The sequence below is a fragment of the Drosophila kikkawai genome, chromosome X (genome assembly GCF_030179895.1).
Source record: "Drosophila kikkawai strain 14028-0561.14 chromosome X, DkikHiC1v2, whole genome shotgun sequence".
Classification (NCBI taxonomy): domain Eukaryota; kingdom Metazoa; phylum Arthropoda; class Insecta; order Diptera; family Drosophilidae; genus Drosophila; species Drosophila kikkawai.
The window spans coordinates 14,120,966-14,143,711 of NC_091733.1; the positions used below are offsets into that span (position 1 = coordinate 14,120,966).

The window sequence follows — 22,746 nt, forward strand, 5'->3', positions numbered from 1 at the left end:
TTAAAATCGGAAGCGCGCGCTTGGCAGGGCTGCCAGATGGATTACTAGCCTTAAAATTTTAAATATTCGATTGTTTGAATACATCGATAATTAAACCAACCAAAGTTTATAAACATAAATAAAGCAAAGATAGAAAAGAGGTAAATAAAATTATAGAATAAAATATAATTAAATACGTACAACATTTTCAAGAAATATGCACATTTATTCCACATAATTTGAAAACTAAGCTAAGTCTCCCACCTTTTTGCATGGTCGGCATTTCCACTTTTTCTACCTTCAAGCTTACAATATCGATATTAAAAAGCGTTTAAATTCAACGATAGTATCGATAGTAACATGTTTGTGCACCTCTAACAACGCAATTTGTTGTTGTTATAACTAAAGTTTATAAAATGTATATTTATGCGCGGCGGTTGTGGTTGCCAGCTTTTGCACGCGTACATATATAAAAACCATTTGTTTGCAAGTCAAGCATTTGAATAAAAGCCATTGGGCCGCGCTAAAACAAGGAACTACTTAATACGTTGCGGAAAAGCGTTTTTTGTTATTAATTCAGTTATTATTATTTTCTTGTGGCTGCTGTGCGGGAGTGCGAGGTAGTGAAAGAGTGCGTAAAGAAAGGCGGCGCGAGGAAAGAGCGGAGAATGACAACGTCGACAATTAAGCCTGCGGGCAGCGAAGATGTACCGCCCGTGGGAAAAGGGGTGGTGCGGGACGACCTGGGAATGGGCATGGCCGGCGATGTGGGAGTGGCCGCCGCCGCTGCCGCCAGTTTGACGAAGCGCGACTCCGAAGAGGATACGTGGGCCTCCAAAGGCTACAATTACATCAATCCGTTCGTCCATCGCATCGAAATCGACAGTCACATTGAGGTGGCCAAGGTGAGTGTGTGCCATGCCCCCCGCCTCCCTCCATTTGCATTCATTCATGCAAATCCAGCCCATGTGCGATCTCCACTGGAGAGAGAGTGAGAGAGTGCTTTCTCTTGGGGCCTCTCTCTCCTTCGCATTGCACTTGACATGAATATGCCGTTACATTTGCTTGCTGCTTCTTATTCTTTTTCGCATGGTTTACTTATGTTTTTGTTGTTGTTGTTGTTGTCTTCCACTGCTTCTTCCTCCTTTTTTTATCTGGCGCTGTCGACGTCTCTGCCTACGTCAGCGTTTTGCTAACGGCAGCGAGAATCGTATGATTTTCTTGTTCGCCTTGTTGTTGTTACGCCCCACTATAGCCATTGTTGTTGTTGCTGCTGCTGCGAAGCAAAATACGAAAAGCAAAAAAAAAAAAAAAAAATACGCCGGTTCTTTTGGCATGTGTGCCATTGTTTTGCCCTCTCTCGCTTCCACTCACCCAGTCAATCGGTGTCTTGTTCCGCTTTGTTCCCGTTGCTTTCCCATCCGCCTTGCACAATGGGTCTAGGAGTGTGTGTAAAAGAGACGGCGGCTGTGGGTATATAGGGGATAAATCCAAACCATCCATACCAAGATTGGAAATTACATATATATTTAACAAATTATGTTTATTTGTATTTTATATATCAATTTACTTTGAGGGTAAAGATCTTAAAGCTCGACTTGTAAAATCCACAAATCAACGTCTTAGTAATTGATAGTATTTATACGATTTTTAAATTAAATTTAAATATATTTTCCAAGCACTTGTATTTTAAACCTAATTACTTAAAACTAGCAATTTAATTCCTAGCTTTTTTAAAAGATCTATTAACATAAAAAAAAGGTATCATTCTGTACCCAAGAAATATGAAATATGACAGCTAGGAATCACAAAAGATCTCGGCTTTACTACAGGTAATAACCATTAGATTACCGGGTATCTTTATAGTCAGTCTTGTGTGTTGACTGTTCACTTCACATTTCGCTCATTTTTAACTGCTTCGGCTTTTTGACACATGAGCCAACTTTTGGGTTCCAAAGAACGAAAGTACAGTTCAACGGCATTACTCCCCCCACTCCCCATATATGTACATATATTTAAGTATATATATAAATGTAGCAGTGCATCGATTTACCTCGACGTCCCAGTGCAGCGTCGGTGGCTTTATTGTTTTTTAAGCGCCCCATAAAAATACACACGTGGGCTAATGGCTAAATTTACCCAAGCCCGAACCCAACCCCCTTTTTTCAATATACATACTATATATTACTTGGCTCTAATTGCCGCGAGTGAAAAATAACACATTGGTAAACAAAAAGCAATACATGTGTTGTGTTTTGTTTACGGTTCGTTCAATGGAGATTTACCCAGGAAATGATCTAATTATGGTTAATAGATGCACTTGAAAAAATGATAATAAGACCTTTAGGTACTCTTAATTTAAAGAGTTGAATAAAATAAATGAAAAGATATATCAAATACCAAATTACATCAAAGATACATTATTAGTCACTGGCATACATACTTATAGAAAATCAATTAATTTTCCTATCACTGCGACACATTGATATCAATTAAGTGAAATAATGCCCATAATTTTATAATTAAAAGTCAAGTCTGTGTATAGAGAGCTTTCTCCGCATGCATGATAAATGGCCTGGGCCTGACCGATTGTGACTCATTGCAACTGTGCCCCGTTTGTGGCGTGATTTAAATAGGTTTTTTTACTTATTGGTCAAGGGATTTCTTGGGATTTTCTATAAATATATATTAAGAACGAAAGTGATTTGAGTGCATCTCTAGGGTAGACTAACCTACATTTGAGAGAGTGAGCGCCCCTGCAGCAATCTCAAGAAGTAAACAAATAAATATAGAAATACTCGTGCAATCAGAATTGACACTGGGCGCTATCGCTGAGTCAAGTCTCAAAGTCTCGAATAAGTTACTGAGTGTTGCTGGCGATGAGGTAATAATACAAAACCTACGATTAAGCGGAAATTCAATGTACATATATTTCATTTCAATATAATACAAAGAAAGGCTTTAAGAATATTATTTTGTTTAAGAAGAATATCAATGTGAGATTAGATAGTAATTCTTAAACCTTATGTAAGGAATTACAATAGAAACCCTTGTTGGTTTATAAAAGAAATTCCCATTTAAAAAATCGAACCAACAATGCACCTAAATGATCAGCCGATGACAAGGAAGTCAATCGCATTCATTGATCCATTGACCCACTGAAAGTATTTAAATATTAAATAAACTCGAAGCGGCAAGAGAAGCGCAGCTGAAAAAATGTGGCTTTGGTGGGGGGGCCTGGGTCGAGTGAGGGGATTCCCATTGCGTGCACTGCACACAAAAACCAGTTTCGCTTTCATTTCGCTTCCATCCAAAGTTCAAGGCTCTCAACTGGCCCTGACATTGTTGCTGCCTACTGCTCCTCTGCTCTCTCTTAGTAAATATGCAGCCACTTTGGTCATATCTCTGACCACAGTTGCCTTCAAGTTGTTAGTACTTATTGAGATTTTTTTGTTCGATTTTAAAATATTAAGAAAACATTTTTAGACAGATTTATAAATTAAAAAATATTTTAAGTGATTTTAAAATAAATCAAATTGATTTGTAGGGGTAATGATAAATAAAAACATTTTTGTTTATATAAATTTTACAATTAAATAAATATATAAAAAGAAATTTAGCAAAAATCGAATAAAAATAACGCTTGACATTGTTTAGTTTGATCATTAAACTTTTGGCATAACAATATTATATAATTGTTTTAGCTCCTATTATTATGATCACTGCTGTTTTTTAAAACATATGTATAACAAGTTATACTTGGACAAACATTTATAAAAATTTGAATTGGATGTGCTGATATAAATAGAAACGGAAATCTTTGGAATGTTTTAAAGATAAACCCTTGTCACAAGCAACTTAAAAATTTAAGGGAATTATAAATGTTTGCCATTGCTTAATTAAGTTAAATAGGGCTCTCTCAACCCCATTAATCCGCTTAGACATTGGGGCGTATCGAAGTGTTGTATTGCCTTGGAATTTGATAAAATCAAGAGGGGTCTGTGTGAGATCGACAGGCAAAGTTCAATGCGTTTCCCGGCAGGCCACCACTTGACTGATAAGCATGAGAGCAGCCACTATCAGCGATTTATGCCCGGTCTGGCCCCGTTTGTAAACATGGCGAATGTTTGCCGGCTAATTGATTTGTGGGGGTCGTCTATTATTATTTAATATGCGGCCGTGTTTGCATGAATTAATGCCAAATTCCTGAATGGCAATGGGATATCGATTTGGGATTGTTGTTAAGGCGTGATAATCGTTGGGATTTAGGAATTGGCACGTGGTTGGGCTTCTCACCTTGGCTCTGTCATATTTTATTATAGCCCCCTTAAATGTTGTTACTTATTTTCTAGTACTAATATTTATTTACATTTGCTTCTGAAAAAACCTTTAAGCCTCAAGTCAAATTCGAAAGACGTGTGAATAATTGGCGTGTGTCTAATAAATATAATATATGTATATGTATATACGTTTAAGAGTAACGTAAATAACCATAAAGTATTTAAGGCCATTACAAAGTTTACAGAATTATTAAAGGGTTTTTTTTTTTTTACAGAAGTTAATTATTATAATTTACTAAACTTAGTTTTTAGCTATACATGTAACACATTTTTAAAGGGTATTATTATTTTAGTAAGTGAAGGACTCATTTCCGACCCTATAAAGTATATATATTCTTAATCAGCATTAACTGGGGAGTCTTTCTAGACGTTTCGGGGAGAAAATAAATATTTTAATTTCTACAAAATTTTAAAAGGCGTTAAAATTATCAAAAATTGACAAAAATTTTAATTTTTTGTAATTTAAAATTGAGCATGCAGATTTGTTAACCTACAAAAAACTAACAAAGAAATGTTTTCTGAATTGAATTTAACTTATTTTTACTTCAGTTAGGATCGATTTTTGATTTTGCAAGGGTATACCAACTTCGGCTTCCCAAAGTTAGTTCCCTTTCTTGTTTAACCCATTGCTAATTTCTGATTATTTTCTCCAAAATCCTTTGTAGGTCTATGTGCTGACAGTACTGCTGCTGCCCATTCGTGTGGTGGGCTGCGTCTTATCCCTGATTTCCGCCTGGATGTTTGCCTGCATCGGTCTCTATGGCATGACCCTGGATGATCTCAAGGAGAAACCCCTCACCGGCTGGCGGAAGTAAGTATATATATTTACCTAATACCCATTATTCCACTTACCTTCCATTACAGACAAATGCAATATATGACGGCACGTGCCATGCGCATGGTGTATACCTCGGGATCGTTCCACTATGTGAGCATGAAGGGTAGAGCGGCAACGCCGAAAGAGGCACCCATACTGGTGGTGGCGCCGCACTCCTCCTACGTGGACTCCATCCTGGTCGTGGCCAGTGGCCCGCCCTCGATAGTGGCCAAGCGGGAGACGGCGGATATACCATTGCTGGGTCGCATCATCAACTATGCCCAGCCCATTTATGTGCAGCGTGAGGATCCCAATTCGCGGCAGAACACTATCCGGGACATTGTGGCCCGTGCTCGCTCCACAGATGATTGGCCGCAGGTGGTCATCTTTGCCGAAGGCACCTGCACCAATCGCACAGCTCTGATCAAGTTCAAGCCCGGCGCCTTCTATCCGGGAGTACCGGTACAGCCAGTGCTCTTAAAATATCCCAACAAATACGATACGTTTACTTGGACTTGGGACGGACCTGGAGTGTGAGTAGAGGGACACATAAAAGGGGTTTATGGTCAGGGTTTATGGGGTTTCCATTCTCGGAAATATCTGAATTTAATTACATACTTTTCTTGCTTATTTATGTAATATTTATTGTATCCACAACATTTCAGATTGCGCCTTCTTTGGCTGACAATGACGCAGTTCTACAATCGATGCGAAATTGAATACTTGCCCGTGTATACGCCCTCGCCGGATGAAGTGGCCGATGCCAATCTGTATGCCAACAATGTGCGCGAGGTGATGGCCAAGTAAGTAGAGCAGGCTAGCTATTTTTCTAGAAATGGGAAGCAAATAGGCTATTTATAAATCAAGACAAAAAAAAAAAAATAACAAACTGGGTTAAAATATCATTATTATCATAATTAACCCTCCCCCCCCCTATTTTTTTAGGGCTTTGGGCGTGCCCACATCGGACTATTCCTTTGAGGATGTGATCGTTATGAGTCGAGCCCGTGACATGAAGATCCCCTTCCCCGGCGACATTGTGGAGATTGAGCGGACCATCGAGAGGCTGGGGCTGATCGAGAGCCAGCGCGATGCCGAGCTGTGCCAGAGCTATCACCGGCTGTCCAATACGGACAGATTGGACATAATAACCTTTGCCGAGCTTCTCCAGATTGATCTCAAAAATCCCAATCTGCACAAGCTCTTTGCCCTGCTCGATCACGTGAGTTGCAGACCCCGCCATCTCCCTCTAATTGGCGCAACCCAGAGTATATAACCAAAATGTGTCTCCCCGCCTCTACTTTTAGCGCCGCATGGGTGCGGTGAGCCTGAAGAGCTTCCTGCTCTGCTCCCTCTTCTGCAAATACAAGAACTCCGAACTAATGACCTTCCTCCGAGCACTGATCCATGTAATATATACATATTTCCATTGATAAACGTAACCTTTATAATTAATGTTCATATATTTATGACTTGCAGCTGTATAGCGAATCTAGCCAACGGATTGACCGGGAGAGCTTTGTGCGATTGATGAGGCACGCTGGCGGCAAGCTGAATGAACAAAAGGCTCAGGCGCTCTTCTATGCCCTGGACACGGACAACCTGGGCTATGTGTCCTTTGGTGGGTACTTGATTTTTATTGTAATTTATTAACTTTAAACTAATACCGTTTGTTTTTCCATTTTAAAGAGGCCTTTGCGGAGCACACGGAGAAGCAAAAGTCAAGCTACAAATTCCTGTACCACAAGTCGGAGCACATAAGGCGGTCCAAGGCAGCCAACTGAAGCTGCAGGCTGTAAACACCTTGAGTTATACATATATATTTCAAGAGGAGGAGCTAAAGGGAAGGAAAGGAGACGGAGGAGACTCTAAGCGAAAAGTTCAACTGTCGAGTGTATATTTTTAATATTTATTTATATCGTGTAGCGCCACCAACCCCTTACCCCCATATATATATATATTGTAATTAATCTAATTTGTAATATTATTACAATAGTTTTTTTTTCCTTTGTTTATTATTTATACTCGCAACTCTACTAAACACAAGTCATTTCATCTTTGTGATTCAAGCACTTACATTTTAAAGCATATGTAGTATATGTAGAGAGGCAGGCCAAAAGCCCTTGAATATTTCCTATTTCCATGGCCAAAAAGAAACACAAAGCCATAGATACATATATAAGATATTTAGCCCATGAAGCCCAATGAACCTTTTGTAACAAAATTCGCTCTCCTACCTTGACAAGACCAAGAACTGCGATTCCCAACTAAAACTGACTAGCCAACCACCAAGCACACACACTATATACACATCTTGTACTATGATCTATATTTTCCATTTGGGAAAAACACACAAAGCCAAGAGCCATCAAGAGCACTGTAAAAGCCTTAACTTTTCATTTTAATTGAATACAAATGATAATTATCAAGCTTAAACGTAAAACTTGAATAATTTCATTTAATTGATTAAGCTCACTTCTTCTTGCTGAAATTTATGGATCTGAATTTAGGGATCTGCCTTGATCCGTTTAAACCTTACACATATATTCAGTTATAATAGTTCCTTGAGAGTTTCTAGACATTTCTTGTGCATTTTTGTGACTTGAACTTAACCACACACCTGGCACATGGAGAGCAGAGAGATCACAGCCTGTACTTACTCCCACACATATACATACATACATATATGTATGTTATTACAAAAAGAAGAAAATTTGTTAAGCAAAGTAAAGAAGGATGTGGAGATGACCCAATGAGTACTATCCCGTAGTTTTTACCTTTTTGAGACGATGAACTATAACCCCTAAGCTAAACGATCTTAATTTATGTGCTACTTATTGTAATAGATATTATTAGCGCCCTAAGCCAGCAGAGATCGGCTGAGAGAAATCAGCTCAACACAAAAAATTCAAGTAAAATAAAAAATATATATACATACATGTGTGTACGATTTTAAAAGCAGTCTGTGTTGTCTTTTTTTTTATGGAAAGCGGAGCTTGGCAGATACGAGAAGATACCAACGTTGGTTTAATGGGCGTTTTCTCTGGGCAACGCCCCCCTTGCTACGCCCCTGAGTTGATCTGAAATGCAGGGACTGCCAAGAGTCGGACAGTCGGAGTTTTCTATCTGAACGGTTCAGATCGGTTTGAATCCTATATCCTGTTTTATTTTTTTGTCAAGTGTTTCAATGTCCTAAGTTATCAAGTTTTTTTTTTTTGAAGTGATATTACAATGAAAGGAGCTGCTGGCAGCAGACTCTTGTGGTGCTTGGGGCTCCTCCTCGTTACGGATAAATGGCTGCGAGTCGAGGGTTTCGTCAACTCGTAAGAATAGAGAATTTCTATAAAAATATATATATCTTGGGAAGCAAAAAACAATTCTTTGCAATTGTTTAGTTATTGGCTTATTTATTGCTACTTCTAGTCAGGATTCAGGATGTGTTTGCAGTTGTAAGGAAAGCCCACAGTGGGCAACTCTTCAAGAGGAACCTTCTCGTCTGGCTTCTTCAGCAGATCGTACAATGGGATTTCCTTGCAAGGGATCAGCTCAAGTTGGCCCATCAGGCCTGTCATCTCCTGCTCCTTCTTGCTTGTGTTCTCCTCTGTGGCCAGGGTCACAGGTGTATCATATTTCTGGCCAAGATGCTCCTTAACGTCGCCTATCTCCTGCTGCTCGTCGTCCACTAGCTTCATCTTCTTGGGATATGAAGCCATTCATTTTTGCAAAGGAGAAAGACAAGTGAACTAAGGAACATTTTTTGACTTTTGATAGAAAGAGAAGAACTGCTTTTGACACGAGGTACAGCGTTGCTTCAGAAAATCAGAGTTGGCATTCTGCCAGGTCTATGCTGTCCGTAAGGAAAATTTGTCAGAAGAGTCAGGGATGCAGTTAAAGTGACATCTACTTGTTAGAAAATGATTCAACTGTACCGTTGTCGTCGCTTTTAGCTGAAAAAAAATCAATTATTTGGTAATTTATGGTTATAATTAATATCGAGGGCCCCCTTTTTGACACCAAGCATATCCTGTTTAGTGGAGCTTCTAGTATTCCGAGCTGCATATATCCTCAATGGGGTCATATCCGAAGATGATAAAGCTAATGGAAGAAAGCCACATGGTAGACGAGGAATTTGAGCGCATTTATCAAGAGAGAATGAAACGAGAGCAAAGGAAGAGGGATGATCGGGACAAGCTGGAACTCATGGAGTACCTTCGCAAGTGTTCCGGCAAGAAATATGATACGCCTGCGACTCGGGCAACTGGGAGCAGTTGCCCGTAGACATGATACACTACTGTAAACTGACCTCTCGGAAATAGTCCTCCTTGGCCGATATGCCGTAGCAGCCAGAGAAGCAAGGTCCTTACTCTCGGGTCTGGTTACCATTTAAATAAATTAATAATATATTAACAAAACTAAGGAAACTCATTAAGGGGTTATAAATGGGTTAATTTGTAATTCAAAAGAACGTTTTTTATTTCTTCCAACTTACTGCTTGACGTGGTATCTGGTGGAGGGTGGTCCTGTGCTCCCAAGACTATAGATTCAAGTTCCAGAGATTTTTGTAACCTCAAACCTATTTTCCTTCAGGCCAAAAATCATCAGCAAAGATGGCAATCTTATTTTTGAGTCCGGTGCCAATCGTAACATCAGTTTCCGGCTTACCGGAACCTCCCGTCTGACCATCAACGAGGAATACGATGTCCTGGATCTCCTGCTGGCCACCGGCGGCGGTTCAAAGAAACGATCCGGCGGCGGAGCCAAGGATGAGTGGACCAGCTCCGAGGATATTGTGGATGTCAGGGAATTGGCATATCAGCTAGCGGATTTCGAGAGGAGGGCATTCGGACCGAATGGCTTGAATGTGATGCTGCGTCAGCAGCTGAACAGGTGAGAAACAGGAGTTGGACGAGGGAAGAAGGCTAAGAATAATACATATCTGGCTTTATTTTCGGTACAGAACCCGGGGTTCCCTGGCCCTAATGCGACGCTTCCAGACGCGACTCCGTGCGGTGGAGAACAAGGTGGATCGCATGAAGACGCAACTGGAGGCGAACGGCTGTGCGAATGCACCCTGCGAGAATGGAGGCACCTGCTACAACACCTATAGTGGATTCCGGTGTCAGTGTCGTCCGGCTTTCGAGGTGATTTTAGTTTTTCCAGCTTCCATTCTATTCCATTCCATCCTCGATCACATTTCAGGGCACCAAATGCGAGGTGGACGTGAACGAGTGCGCCTTGTACGAGGGCACCGACCTGGGCTGCCAGAATGGAGCCCAGTGCCAGAACCAATTTGGAACGTACAGCTGCCTCTGCCAGCAGGGTTGGCATGGCATGCACTGCACCCAACGGAGGGCGGACTGCTCGCAGGCCAGTGCCTGGGAGCTATGCGGGCACGGCTCCTGTGTGCCCAGCTCGGACGATGCCGGCTATCGGTGCCTGTGCGATGCCGGCTGGAAGACCAACGGATTGACGCCCGTATGTGGCGTGGATGTGGACGAGTGCGATGAGGCGTCTGCCGCCCATACGCCCTGCTCCACCAAGTGCATCAATCTGCCGGGCAGCTTCACCTGCGCCCCCTGTGCCGCCGGCTTGACTGGGAACGGTGTCAGCTGCCGGGACGTGGACGAGTGCCAGACGAACAACGGCGGCTGCAGCCAGAGTCCCCGTGTGGATTGCATCAACACATACGGATCGCATATCTGCGGTCAGTGTCCATTGGGCTGGACAGGGGACGGTTTCAAGTGCGAGCGACAGGGACCTGGTCCAGGGCTGATTGACGGAACCGGATCCGACTCGAAGCCGGCCACCATTGGCAACTGTGCGGATCGCAGTCTATGCTATCCGGGCGCCAGCTGCTACGAGATCTCCGGAACAGCCGTCTGTGCCTGTCCCGCGGGCATGGTGGGCTTTGGAATTGGTCCTAATGGCTGTGTCAATGGCACGGCCAGGAATTGTCAGAACAATCCATGCCTGGTAAGTACCTCTATGGCAGAATGTGGCTTCATTAGCTTCATCGTTATTCCCCGCTAATCGCAGAACAATGGCATCTGCGTGGACTCGGGACCCTCGAACGTCACCTGTATGTGCCTTACCGGCTTCCATCCACCAATCTGCGAGCCAGACCCCAGTCCCTGCGACAACAATCCCTGCAAGAACGGCGGCAGCTGTCGGCCCACAACCGGCCAGGGCAACGGCGATGGCTTCGTCTGCCAGTGCCTGCCCGGCTACAGGGATCGCCTCTGCTCGACGCGCTTTAGCAGCTGCAACGCACTGCTGGTGGGCACCAGCGGCCGCCTGAAGTATCCGCCGGAGGGCACTGGCTACGAGCACAATGCCCAGTGCGCCTGGGTGATACGGACCAACGAGTCGCTGGTGGTGAACGTGACCTTCCATAGCTTCGACTTGGAGGATGCCACAGAGTGCCGCTTCGACTGGCTGCAGGTTAACGATGGCCGCTCGGCGGCCGCCCAGATCATTGGACGCTACTGTGGCAACCATCTGCCGCATGGCGGCAACATCATCTCCTCCGGCAACCAGCTGTATCTGTGGTTCCGCTCGGACAACTCAACGGCCAAGGAGGGCTTCGATCTCACCTGGACCTCGATGCAGCCGCAGTGCGGCGGCCGGGTGGAGTTTGAGACACATGGAACACTGGCCTCGCCAGGATCGCCGGGTAATTATCCCAAAAATCGCGACTGCCGGTGGACTCTGTTGGCGCCCATCGACAAGCGCATCAAGCTTACCTTCTTCAGTCTGCAGCTGGAGAGGCACGACAACTGCAACTTTGATTATGTCCAGGTAAGTGACCCTTCAGCCTGGCACTCGGACGGTTCACCTATTCCCTTCTCGGACAGATCAAGGACACCATATCGGGCCGGCAGCTGGCCAAGTACTGCAGCAGTGGACAGCCGGCGCCGCTGCTACTGGCCACCCACCAGGCGGAGATTCATTTCCACTCGGATGCGGATGGCAGCGATACGGGCTTCCAGCTGCACTACTCCGTGGAAGAGCGGATTCCGGGCTGTGGGGGTGTCTTCACCGCCCGCGAGGGCACCATTTCCGGGTCGAGTGGAGCATCTCAGGATGCCACCGCAGGCGATCCCATGTCCTGCGAGTACGAAATTCGCTTGGCCCTTGGCGAGCTGATTGCCCTTCAGTTGGAGCTGCTGACGCTGGGACCGCAGGACTGCCTGGAGGTGCTGGATGTCCTGGACGGAAATGTGACCGTGTTGCAGGCCAAGATTTGCGGCTCGGATGCGAGGGGTTCCAATCTGCCGGCCTATACCTCGCTGTCCAATCGCCTCAAGATCAAGTTCTACGCCAGCGCAGGTCTCTTCCGGCTGCGATACCGCGCTGCCTGCTCCTTCACCTTCGACAGTGAGGTTGGAACGCTAACCTCGACTGGCTACCCCAACATGCCCAGGGGCGATCGCTCCTGCTCCTACACGATCCGGACGGCCCCCAACACGGTGATCAGCGTGAGGAAGATTGACTTTCAGCTGAAGAGCGGCGAGAATGACGAGGACGATGCGGGCTGTCTGACCACCAGCCTTAGGGTGAGTCTTACGCTTACACAAGATCAGAGAAAGTTTCTCCATGTCCATGTCATACTTTCCACAGGTCAACGATGGCCTCAATCGCCAGATCCTTGGACCCTACTGCGGCGCCAAGCAGCCGCCGGAGGAGTTCCTCAGTCAAACGAACTACCTGCAGTACCAACTCACCACAGATACGGACACCCGGGGCCGTGGCTTCAAGCTGGAATACCGGGCGGTGCCCGTGGCCAACGACAAGTGCGGCGGAGTCCACACCCGACCGGGAGACAACATCCGGCTGCCGGTAAATGGGATGGGTGAGTATGCCAATGACGCCACCTGCTACTGGGTGATCCTGGCGCCGCCCAACAAGGGCATCCGTCTGCACTGGATCAGCTTCGAGCTGGAGGGCTCCATGGACTGCAGCTTCGACTATGTGGAGATCTTCGACCGGCTGGATGCCCAGCTGGGCAGCTCGACGGCCAAATCGCTGGCCAAGTACTGTGACAACCGCCTGCCGGAGGATCTGATGAGCCACTCCCGCCAGCTGGTCATCAAGTTCACTTCGGACTACAGCGAGTCGGACGGCGGCTTCGAGTTGTCCTACACCTTCGAGGATATGGGTCAATGTGGGGGTCATATCCACGCCTCTGCCGGCGAACTGAGCTCCCCAAGCTATCCCATGTTGTACTCCAACGGCCTGGACTGCGACTGGCGTCTGACGGGGGCCCGCGACGAACTGTTAGAGATCCAGATGGAAGTCTTCGACCTGGAGCAGTCGGCCAACTGCTCGGCGGACTATTTGGAGGTGATGAACGGCGGCGGCACTGACTCCCCGCTGATTGGACGCTTCTGCGGCACGACCATACCCACGCGCATACCCAGCTTTAGTAACGAGCTGACGCTGCGCCTCCACACGGATGCGGCGAACACTGCCCGGGGCTTCCGTCTGCGCTGGCGCATTTTCGGCTCCGGCTGCGGCGGACGGCTACGTGCCAATTCGGGGGTCATAACGTCGCCCAGATACCCGAACGCCTATCCCCACATGGCGCACTGCGAGTGGCGCCTAACCGTCCACCAGGGATCGGGCATCACGCTGCTCATCGAAGACCTGGAGCTGGAGTCGCTGGCTAACTGCTACTACGACAGCGTCAAGATCTACAACGGACCCTGGCTTTCCGGCCAAAAGCCGGATCGCACGCTCTGCCAGCAGCCGACGCCGCGGGACAGAGTGATTCAGGTGGATTCCAACGAGGCCACCATTGTCTTCGATACGGATTCAAGCAACGCCATGCGTGGTTTCCGCATCTCCTACAAGGCCAACTGTGTGCGGAACTTGACCGCCACCTCGGGCACCCTCGAAAGCCTCAACTATATGGAACCCTTCACGGAGGACATGCCCATCAACTGTAGTTGGACCATTCATGCGCCCAAGGGAAATTCCATTCGCCTGGAGCTGTCCCACATGCAGCGGCATGAGGAGCATCTGCCCACCGACCTGCGCGACGGTCTGTATGTTGTAGATGGCCAGAACATCCAAAAGCTGTTGGCGCCGAAGGCTCTGAATGCCAGCGGCGAGGTGATTACCGTTGTTCACAATGCCAGCACCTTGAGCTTCCTGATGGATTACCAGGTGGTGGGTTGCATGGAGGAGCTGCGCGGCGAGAGCGGCTCATTCCATTCCCCGAATTACCCCGGCATGTATCCCAACAGCATGGAGTGCTATTGGCAGATCAACGTGGAGCGGGATCACCTCATTAAGCTGACCATAACGGAGATGGATCTGGAGGAGAGCGTCAATTGTACTAAGGATGCGCTGACGGTAGGAAGAAGTCACCTTCAAAGCAATTTAGTTCCTTAGTTCCAAGTCCACTCTTAGGTGTCGAATCATATGAGCGAAGTCCAGGTCCACGAACGTCACTGCGGCTCCACCAAGAAGCTGATCCTCACCAGCTCTGGCAACAGGATGCATGTGCGCTTTATCTCGGATGGTTCCCACAATGGCAAGGGCTTCGAGGCCAAATATCAAGCGGTAAAAGCGAGTAAGATCCACCAGGTTAGCGAGTAGGAACCCTAAAGAACTAATTTAATCATCCACAGCTTGCGGTGGCACAATCTCCACCAGAAACGGTGTCATCCAGTCGCCCAACTATCCGGGCAACTATCCAGAGGGCAGCCACTGCGAGTGGCAGGTGGAGGTGTCCAAGCACCATCGCATCGTCTTTGATGTGCAGGATTTGGATATGGAGTCGGGCTACAGCTGCTCCTGGGACTATTTGGAGGCCTTCGATGTGACCGAGGATGATGGCGAGAACCGGCAGCTATTCAAAATCTGCGATAAGGACGAGGACGAATCTGGCAAGCCAAAGATGTCCGCCACAAATGTGGCTCTGGTGCGTTTCGTCAGCGATGATTCCGTCTCCAGGAAGGGATTCCGATTGCATTTCCACGAGACCTGTGGACAGACGGTGATAAAAGCCCAGACCATTCGAAAATCCTTTTGAAATGTTTATAAATCCCCCCCCCCCCTACAGGTGTCCATCGATGAGTCCGACTTTGAGTACATCCAGATGGGACGCCAGGCCTCGCGCAACGAGAGCTGCCTGTGGGTGCTCCAAGCCCAGGAGCCCAACAAGCGCATCATTTTTACGGTGACGCACATCAAGCTGAGGGAGGAGGAGGAAGTGGGGGGCAGCCACTACCGCACGGAAGGTGACTGCATGCCCGAGGGTGTGCACATCTACGAAGGTACCGAGGTCAAGGGTACACCTCGCCTCCAATTCTGCCACTCTCATCCGCCGGCCCTGATCTCCAACGGCCAGGCTCTGACCATCAGTGTACCCCTGCTGCTGGTCGAGGAGTTCGAGGCCCACTACATGACCATGGACACGGCCTGTGGCAGCTATTACAACGCTCTATCCGGAAGATTCAGTACACCGTACTATCCCTCCTCGTATCCGGTGAATATCGAATGCATGTGGTACCTGGAGGCCAACGTGGGCAACTCCCTCAGCGTGACCTTCGAGTCAATGGACCTGGAGGATTCGGAGGGCTGCAATCGGGACTATCTGGAGGTGCGCGAGGAGTCGGAGAGCGGCAAACTGATTGGTGTCTATTGCGGCAACCAGTTGCCGGGCACCATTCGCTCGCGCGGCTCCCTCTGGATGGCCTTCAAGAGCGATGACGACAATGTGGGCGAGGGCTTCATAGTCTCCTACAGCTACGGTAAGTGGGTGTGGAGTCGGGGATCCCATTGATATTATATCGAAAAATTTTAATTCAGAACACCACAACGAGCTGAACGGCACGGATGGCATTGTGGAGTCGCCGCACTATCCCAGCCAGTTCCAGGACGCACAGCATCCGTACAGCTGGCGCATTACCGTCGACAAGGATTACGTGGTGGTGCTCTCGGTCCAACACCTCCGCGATGTGGACCAGCCGCATTTGCGCTTCTACGACGGCTATTCGGACATTGGGGCACGCATCGAGGTCACGGATCCCGACGAGCCCATCCGGTCCAGCTCGAACGTGCTGTACTTCACGGCCAGCCGGGGTCCCTTCCGGCTCAGCTGGCAGCGACTGTCCAAGGAGGATCTGCGCTCGAACCGCACGGCGGAGGCCCAGATGCGACTCTGTGGCAACGAACTGGTCTCCGTTGGTCAAGCGGCCGTGACCTTCCACTCGCCGGGCTATCCCAATGGTTACGAAAACGGCTTGGATTGTGCCTGGAGCCTGGTTGCCTCGGATCCGGGCATGCATGCGGTGCTCTCGCTAATCCGGGTGGACTTGGAGGTATTTGGCGGCGAGAACGAGTGCATTGCCGATTACGTGAGGATCTCCAGCGGCAGTGACCTGCAGCACTGGTCGGAGCCGAGCAAAATCTGCTCGCTGCGCAACGAGACCAGCGGGCGGACCTACCACGGCAAGCCCCACCTCCGGGTGGAGTTCGTCACGGACGGCAGCGTCAATCAGACGGGCTTTAGCGGCCTGCTGAGGACGGCCTGCGGCTCGGACATTGCCTCGGCAAAGGGTGAGGTCAACATCACGGAGGTGGTAAGGCGCAGCTCAATGCGGATCAACGAGTGCGTGTGGACCCTTAAGGTGCGCCAGGGCAGGCGGATCAAGATCGATTTCCCGCAGTCCCTGCTGCAGAATAGCAATCTGGCCGGACCTTCGTCCGGCTCCTCCGGCTGTGACAACTTCCTCTTGCTGCGCAACGGGCTCGACGAGGACTCTCCCTTCCTGGGCCACGGCAAATACTGCGAGGACAACATCCAGGACACGCTGGAGACCACCTCGAACCGGGCCTATGTGAAGTTCCGGTACTGGGGCACGGCCCGTTTCCTGGTCTCCTTCCGGTTCGAGGAACTCTCGCACGCCTGCTCCCGGCGCATCGAACTCAAGGCGGCCACCGACGAGGAGCTGATCAGCTCACCCTACTACCCCAATCTCCCGCATCCGCACTCCGAGTGCGTGTGGATCGTGACTGCGCCGCCGCAGCACCGCATCATGCTGCACTTCCGCGGCAAGTTCGATCTGACGGCTGCCTCCAAGGCTTCCGGCGACTGCCAGCAGGAGTACGTAGCGGTGAACGATGGCAGCACGGAGCTGAGGCCGGAGCTGGGTCGCTTCTGCGGCCAGCGCAGTCCGGACACGATCTACTCATCCGGCAGCCAGCTGCGCATCCACTACTACACGGACGTCACCGAGCCGCACATCGGCTTCCAGGCCAGCGTGAAGCTGGCCAGTTGCGGCGGCGCCTACTACAGTCCCGACGGTGTGATTGCCTCGCCGCCGCGGGAACTCCTGCAGATACACAGCGAGGAGGGTCAGCCGCTGGAGGAGTGTGTGTACACCATTGAGCTGGAGAAGGGCAACACCATCGAGCTGCACTCCCAGTTTATTAAGCTGCCGGCGGCGGTGAACGGCAACTGCTCCCAGCACAGCCACCTGCTGCTGGAGGAGATGGAGGCCTTTGGGTCGGCGGGCGTTGAGCGCATTTCGGACCGACTCCTCGTGTGCGGCTCCGAGGAGAAGAATCTGATTGGTGAGACCAACAAGATCGTGTTACGATACCGCCTCCTCGACGGTCTGCCACCGGAGGATCAGGGCTTCCGCATCACCTACAGCTCGGTGGGATCCCGGTGCGGCGAAACGATATTCGCCATGCAAGGCGTCCTGCAGACGCCCGGCTATCCCGACGGCGTGCGCACGCCAGTGCACTGCGTCTGGAAGCTGGAGGTGCCCAAGGGAAGGCGTGTGCGCCTCGAGATCGTCGACTTTAATACGGGCTCAGGGAACGTGACCAGAGGAGTAGGCGGATTTATAAGCTCATTCCGCGGCCGCCTCATCATTGCCAACGATCACAAGATGCAATCAATTCTGGGCCGCTACACCAACAATCCGCCCGAGGAGGTCATCTCGTCGGACAATACGATGGGCATCGATACCTTCCTGCTGCCTATAAACCAGCTCCGGGGCTTCCGCTTCCGGTTCTGGGCCTATGGCACCAGTCTGTGCCAGAGCCTTGACCTCCAGGAGAATGTGACGAAGCAGATGACCTTCGAGCGTACCAATGTCACCAGCCTGGTCCACTGCAGCTATGACATCCAGCCGCCGGTCAACAGCACCGTTCTCATCCTCGTAAAGGAGTACAACACCAGCTCGGTGATGATGCGGAACACCCACCTCTGCTCCCTGATCTCGCCACTCAAGCTAAACCGCCTGTCCAAGTCGGAGGCTTTATTGCCGCGCCTTCTTTGCGACTTCGAGACCAGGCCGCAACGCCCCGTAATTAGGGTGCCCTTTTCCATCCAGATGACGGTTTCGGCTGGCGTGCGAAACTCACTGACGAACCTCATCCTCGGCTACAGCATGCAGGCCTGCGGCGGTGTCCACAACCTCGAGCCCGGCGACAATATGACGGTGCGACAGCCGTCAGGCATGGAGGGCATCCGGGGAGCCATTGATTGTGCCTGGGCCATCGGTTCGTATGCGGATGAGATGACCGAGGATGACTCCGCGTTGCAGGATCTTCAGCTCGAGGTCTCGATCAGGGTCAACCTGCCGACGCCAGCCCTGGCGCCAGGTTCGACGGAAGTTCGGTGTCAGCATCACTTCCTTACGGTGGGTATAAGGTTTTTTTTTTCTTCTTAGGTTTCTATCTCGGTTTTCCTTGGGTTTCTCTGTTACGTTCGTATCTAAGGTTCCTTCCTAATCCTCCCTCTCCATCTTCTTCCCTCAGCTTTTCCGCCATAATTCATATATCCATTCCCATATTTCCCACAGGTCTACAATGGCCCCGATCAAAATTCCCCCAAGCTGGGCGAGTACTGCCAGGAGGACGTCGCCGTAAACATGGTCGTGGAGCGGGGGCTCTTCCTCGAGTACCATGCCGATCAGTTTAACCCCAACGCCACCTTCAATGTGTCCATCAAGTACGGTTCCGGATGCGGGGGCCGGCTGAAGCATCCGTATCGCAGCATCGAGTTCTACGAGCAGTACAAGAACAACGTCGAGTGCATCTGGGAGGTGGAGGCGGAGGCGGGCTATCACATTGGCCTGTCCTTCCTCAATCGCTTCTTCATCGAGGACAGTCCCGGATGCACCAAGGACTACCTGCTGGTTCAGCAGCGCGACGATGCGAACGGCAACTGGACCGACCTGCGGCGGATATGCGGACGCAGTGCACCGGATCAGATCAACTCGACGGCTCGCTTCATGCAGCTGATCTTCCGCTCCGACGGCGACACCGTCGGCCAGGGATTCCTCGCCAAGTTTGAGCGGAACTGCGGCGGTCCGTTGTATGCCGACGACGAGGAGCAGATGCTGTCCAGTCCAAACTATCCGCTGGGCTACGACAAGGGCCTCTACTGCAACTGGACAATAAAGCCCAGGAATCCGGAGGTTGCACGCGGTGTCCTGGTCAGTTTCGTGGAGTTCGACCTGGAACATGCGCCCATAGTGCAGTGCCTGTTTGATAATCTCACCGTGATCACCAGGGACGACAAGGATCACGTCAGCCAGGCGGTTCTCTGCGGTGTCAAGCAGAACCATGAGTACAGGGCCTTGGAGTCGATCAATCTGGTCCTGAGGTCGGACAACAGTTTCGCCGGCCGGGGATTCCTGCTGCGCTACAGCACCCGGCTCTGCGGCGGCGTGGTGAGCAAGACGGGCGTGGTGGAGTCACCGCGCCAGCACACGGACAACTCCCTGCCGCCCAGCAGCGATTGCTACTGGAATCTGACGGCGCCCGAGGGTCACAAGTTCACGGTAAAGTTCCAGCTGCTGGACTTTGAGCCGCACACCAATTGCGCCTACGACGGCGTGGAGATCTTCGCCGGCGCAGTGCCCCTCGAACGGGAGCGCCGCGGTCGCTTCTGCGGCAGGATCAACGAAGATCTGCCGGTGATCAGCATTCCGCAGAGCAGGGGCCTCATCCACAGCTACTCGGATGACCGCGATCCCTCGCGCGGCTTCAAGGCCCTGGTCCGCATTGTGCCCAATTGCGATGAGCAGATCCTGGTCAACAGCTCGGCGCGCTACATCTTCGTCAAGTTCAGCAAGGCCAATGGCTACGATGCCAATTTGGACTGCCAGATCGTGTTCCGGGTGCATCGGGATCAGCAGATCAGCCTGGAGTTCCGCAGCTTCCATGTGGAGTTGTCGGCGGACTGCCGCAAGGATTATGTGGAGCTGCGCGACGGGGCCGGGCCATTTGCCGATCTGATTGGACGCTTCTGTGGCCAGGATCAGCCACCGACGCTGACCACCACCCGGCATACGCTCTTTCTGCGCTTCGTCACCGACGACCAGGTGAATGACTCCGGCTTTGAGGTGGCTATCAGCGCTGTTCCCCGGCTGTGCGGCAGCCCGGAGATCCGACTGGCGTCCGATGGTGTCAAGCAGGTGACCATGAGCTCACCGTCGCGGGAGCCGGGTGGCAACTATGCCAACGGGGTGGCCTGCTTCTGGAAGATCATTGGCGACAAGCCGCTGAGCCTGCACTTCCTCAGCTTCGATGTGGAGGGGCCCGATGCCAATGGCAGCTGTGTGGCCGATTACCTCAAGGTCTACAACAGCGAGGACGCCCAGCTGGTGGAGCAGGGCTACGGCACTGAGCTCATCTTCAATGGGCACACCTCCGCCCACAACTACATCAATTATGCCACGGAGCACGTTTACTGCGGCAACGCCAAGCCGGATACGTACTTCGCCAATGCCAACGAGATCAACCTCAAGTTCCGGTCGAACGGCATGGAGACCCGGCCGGGATTCCAGCTCCAGATCACCCTGGCCAGCAACTGCGAGCGCCACTATGGTGGGCTGCAGGGCAGGGTCTACGTGTCAGAGACGTCGGACTGCGACGTCATGATCCAGGCACCGGCGAACCACACCCTCAGCTTGTACTACACGGAGCTGGTCTTCAGTTCCTATGACTGCGACGTCGAGCACTTGGAGGTCTACGACAGGACCAATCGATCCCTGCAGCGTGTCTGCGGCTATGTGGATATGGGCAAGAGCCTCTTCACCTATACGGATCAGGTGCGACTGCACGTTGTGACCGGCAGCTATCTGACCTCCCTGGACCTTACCTATCTGGCCAGTCCCGTGGAGAAGGGTCCCGGATGCGGGGGTCAGTTCTACAACACCCAGGGCATCTTTGCCAATCCCTTCTATCCGGAAAATGTCCGGAACAACACCGACTGCCGGTGGATTGTACGGGTGCCGAGCAATAATAAAGTGTTGCTCACCTTTGAGGGTAAGTTGAGAGGAGTCTCTATCCCAATCTTCTCGTACTTATATTTTTGTCCCAACAGCCTTCAATCTGGGCAGCAAGACCACCTGCCACACGGACTACCTGCAGATTCTGGAGCAGGACGATGCCGGGGAGGAGCGCGAGGTGCGACGCTTTTGCGGCGAGGACAACCCAAAGGTGTACAAGAGTCCGCGCAGCCAGGTGGTGGTCCGCTTCCACAAGACGGTCAACTACGATGGCGTGGGCTGGGTGATCCGGTTCGCAGGGGTCTACTCCAACTACCAAATACCGAGGCATCTATTGGGCTTCCGCTAAGATGGAAGCTTTACCTTCCCTGTCTTGTATTTTAATCGATTTTCTATATATTTTTTAATATAAATAAATGTTTATGAGAGAGTTTCCAATGAAATAATTGCCTTGATATCCCACTTACCATATTATTTCACCTCAATGGCATGTGTAAAGGGTTATCGCATAAGGAATTTTGGTCATTTAAATAGATATGACATATCGTAAACCAAAAATTTTGATTGCATAAGGCGAATTCCGGTCCCTCGGCCATTGATCAGTTGCCCACTATTTGCACACACCACGTCAAATCAGGCGCATTATGTTGATTTCCATTCAGGGAGGGGGCTGGGAACCTGCCCCAACACAGGCACACACGCACTCACAAGCGGTGCTTTGACACCCAGCCCCAAAACAACCTCAACCCGTACTACTCAACGTTTATAATAACACCAACTTGAGTGAGGTGATAAAACGCCAATCGTCTGAAAATGTACAGTGGAGCGTCACTAAGAGGGATCTAGGAACAAGGAAATTAAAAGAGATTTGGAAAGAGTGTGGGATATGGAAAATGATTTCTTAAAGTTTGATTCATTTAAGGTTTACAACATAAATATCCCTATCGATATAGTTCTATTTAGTTTTGTGTTATTTATTAACCTAATAGAGTCCCTGAAAAACTATATCTTATGACATTTATATACTATATGAATATACATAATATAATAATAATAATAATATAACAAATATAATAAAACAAATATATTCATACAAATTGCTTAAAAATTCAAAACTAGATTACGATAAAGCATTAGAAATCCAAAAATTATCTAAAGCTTTATTAAATCTATAAAATTTTAGAGATAAAACCCTCAAAAGTAATAGTACTTCAGCTTACAAGCCCTGTTGGCCCTGAAAAGCCTTAAACTTGAAGCAATTATAATGTTGGCTTACATCCAACGACTGATTGTGATCACAACATTTTATGGCCAATTAATTTCAAGTCGTTTATCAAGTTAACTCAGA

General features: G+C 49.4%; 2 protein-coding genes and 1 long non-coding RNA gene across 4 annotated transcripts; 2 read left to right on the plus strand and 1 right to left on the minus strand.

Annotated features, from left to right (window-relative positions):
* Window positions 1-378: 378 nt before the first annotated feature.
* LPCAT (lysophosphatidylcholine acyltransferase) lies at window positions 379-8,094 on the plus strand. Its single transcript, XM_017174720.3, has 8 exons — window positions 379-884; window positions 4,985-5,130; window positions 5,184-5,669; window positions 5,802-5,939; window positions 6,082-6,358; window positions 6,444-6,545; window positions 6,616-6,757; window positions 6,826-8,094. The coding sequence occupies exons 1-8, from the start codon at window positions 648-650 to the stop codon at window positions 6,918-6,920; spliced, it is 1,623 nt and encodes a 540-aa protein (XP_017030209.1). The 5' UTR covers window positions 379-647; the 3' UTR covers window positions 6,921-8,094.
* On the minus strand, window positions 4,982-22,154 carry LOC138929252 (uncharacterized). Of its 2 annotated transcripts, none has more exons than XR_011445664.1 (5): window positions 21,866-22,154; window positions 21,428-21,790; window positions 5,864-5,965; window positions 5,172-5,662; window positions 4,982-5,121 (listed from the first exon to the last, which is right to left on the minus strand). It is a non-coding gene; the product is annotated as an uncharacterized lncRNA (long non-coding RNA). The 2 variants fall into 2 exon arrangements; XR_011445663.1 differs by having other exon boundaries at window positions 5,755-5,965.
* Window positions 8,345-21,844, plus strand: Cubn (Cubilin). The gene is made up of 13 exons (XM_017174719.3): window positions 8,345-8,459; window positions 9,724-10,023; window positions 10,094-10,277; window positions 10,336-11,109; window positions 11,173-11,934; window positions 11,991-12,692; window positions 12,757-14,493; window positions 14,551-14,713; window positions 14,772-15,139; window positions 15,206-15,896; window positions 15,955-18,800; window positions 18,963-21,435; window positions 21,494-21,844. Exons 1-13 carry the CDS (start codon window positions 8,368-8,370, stop codon window positions 21,745-21,747), a joined length of 11,346 nt encoding a protein of 3,781 aa, XP_017030208.1. The 5' UTR covers window positions 8,345-8,367; the 3' UTR covers window positions 21,748-21,844.
* Window positions 22,155-22,746: the final 592 nt, after the last annotated feature.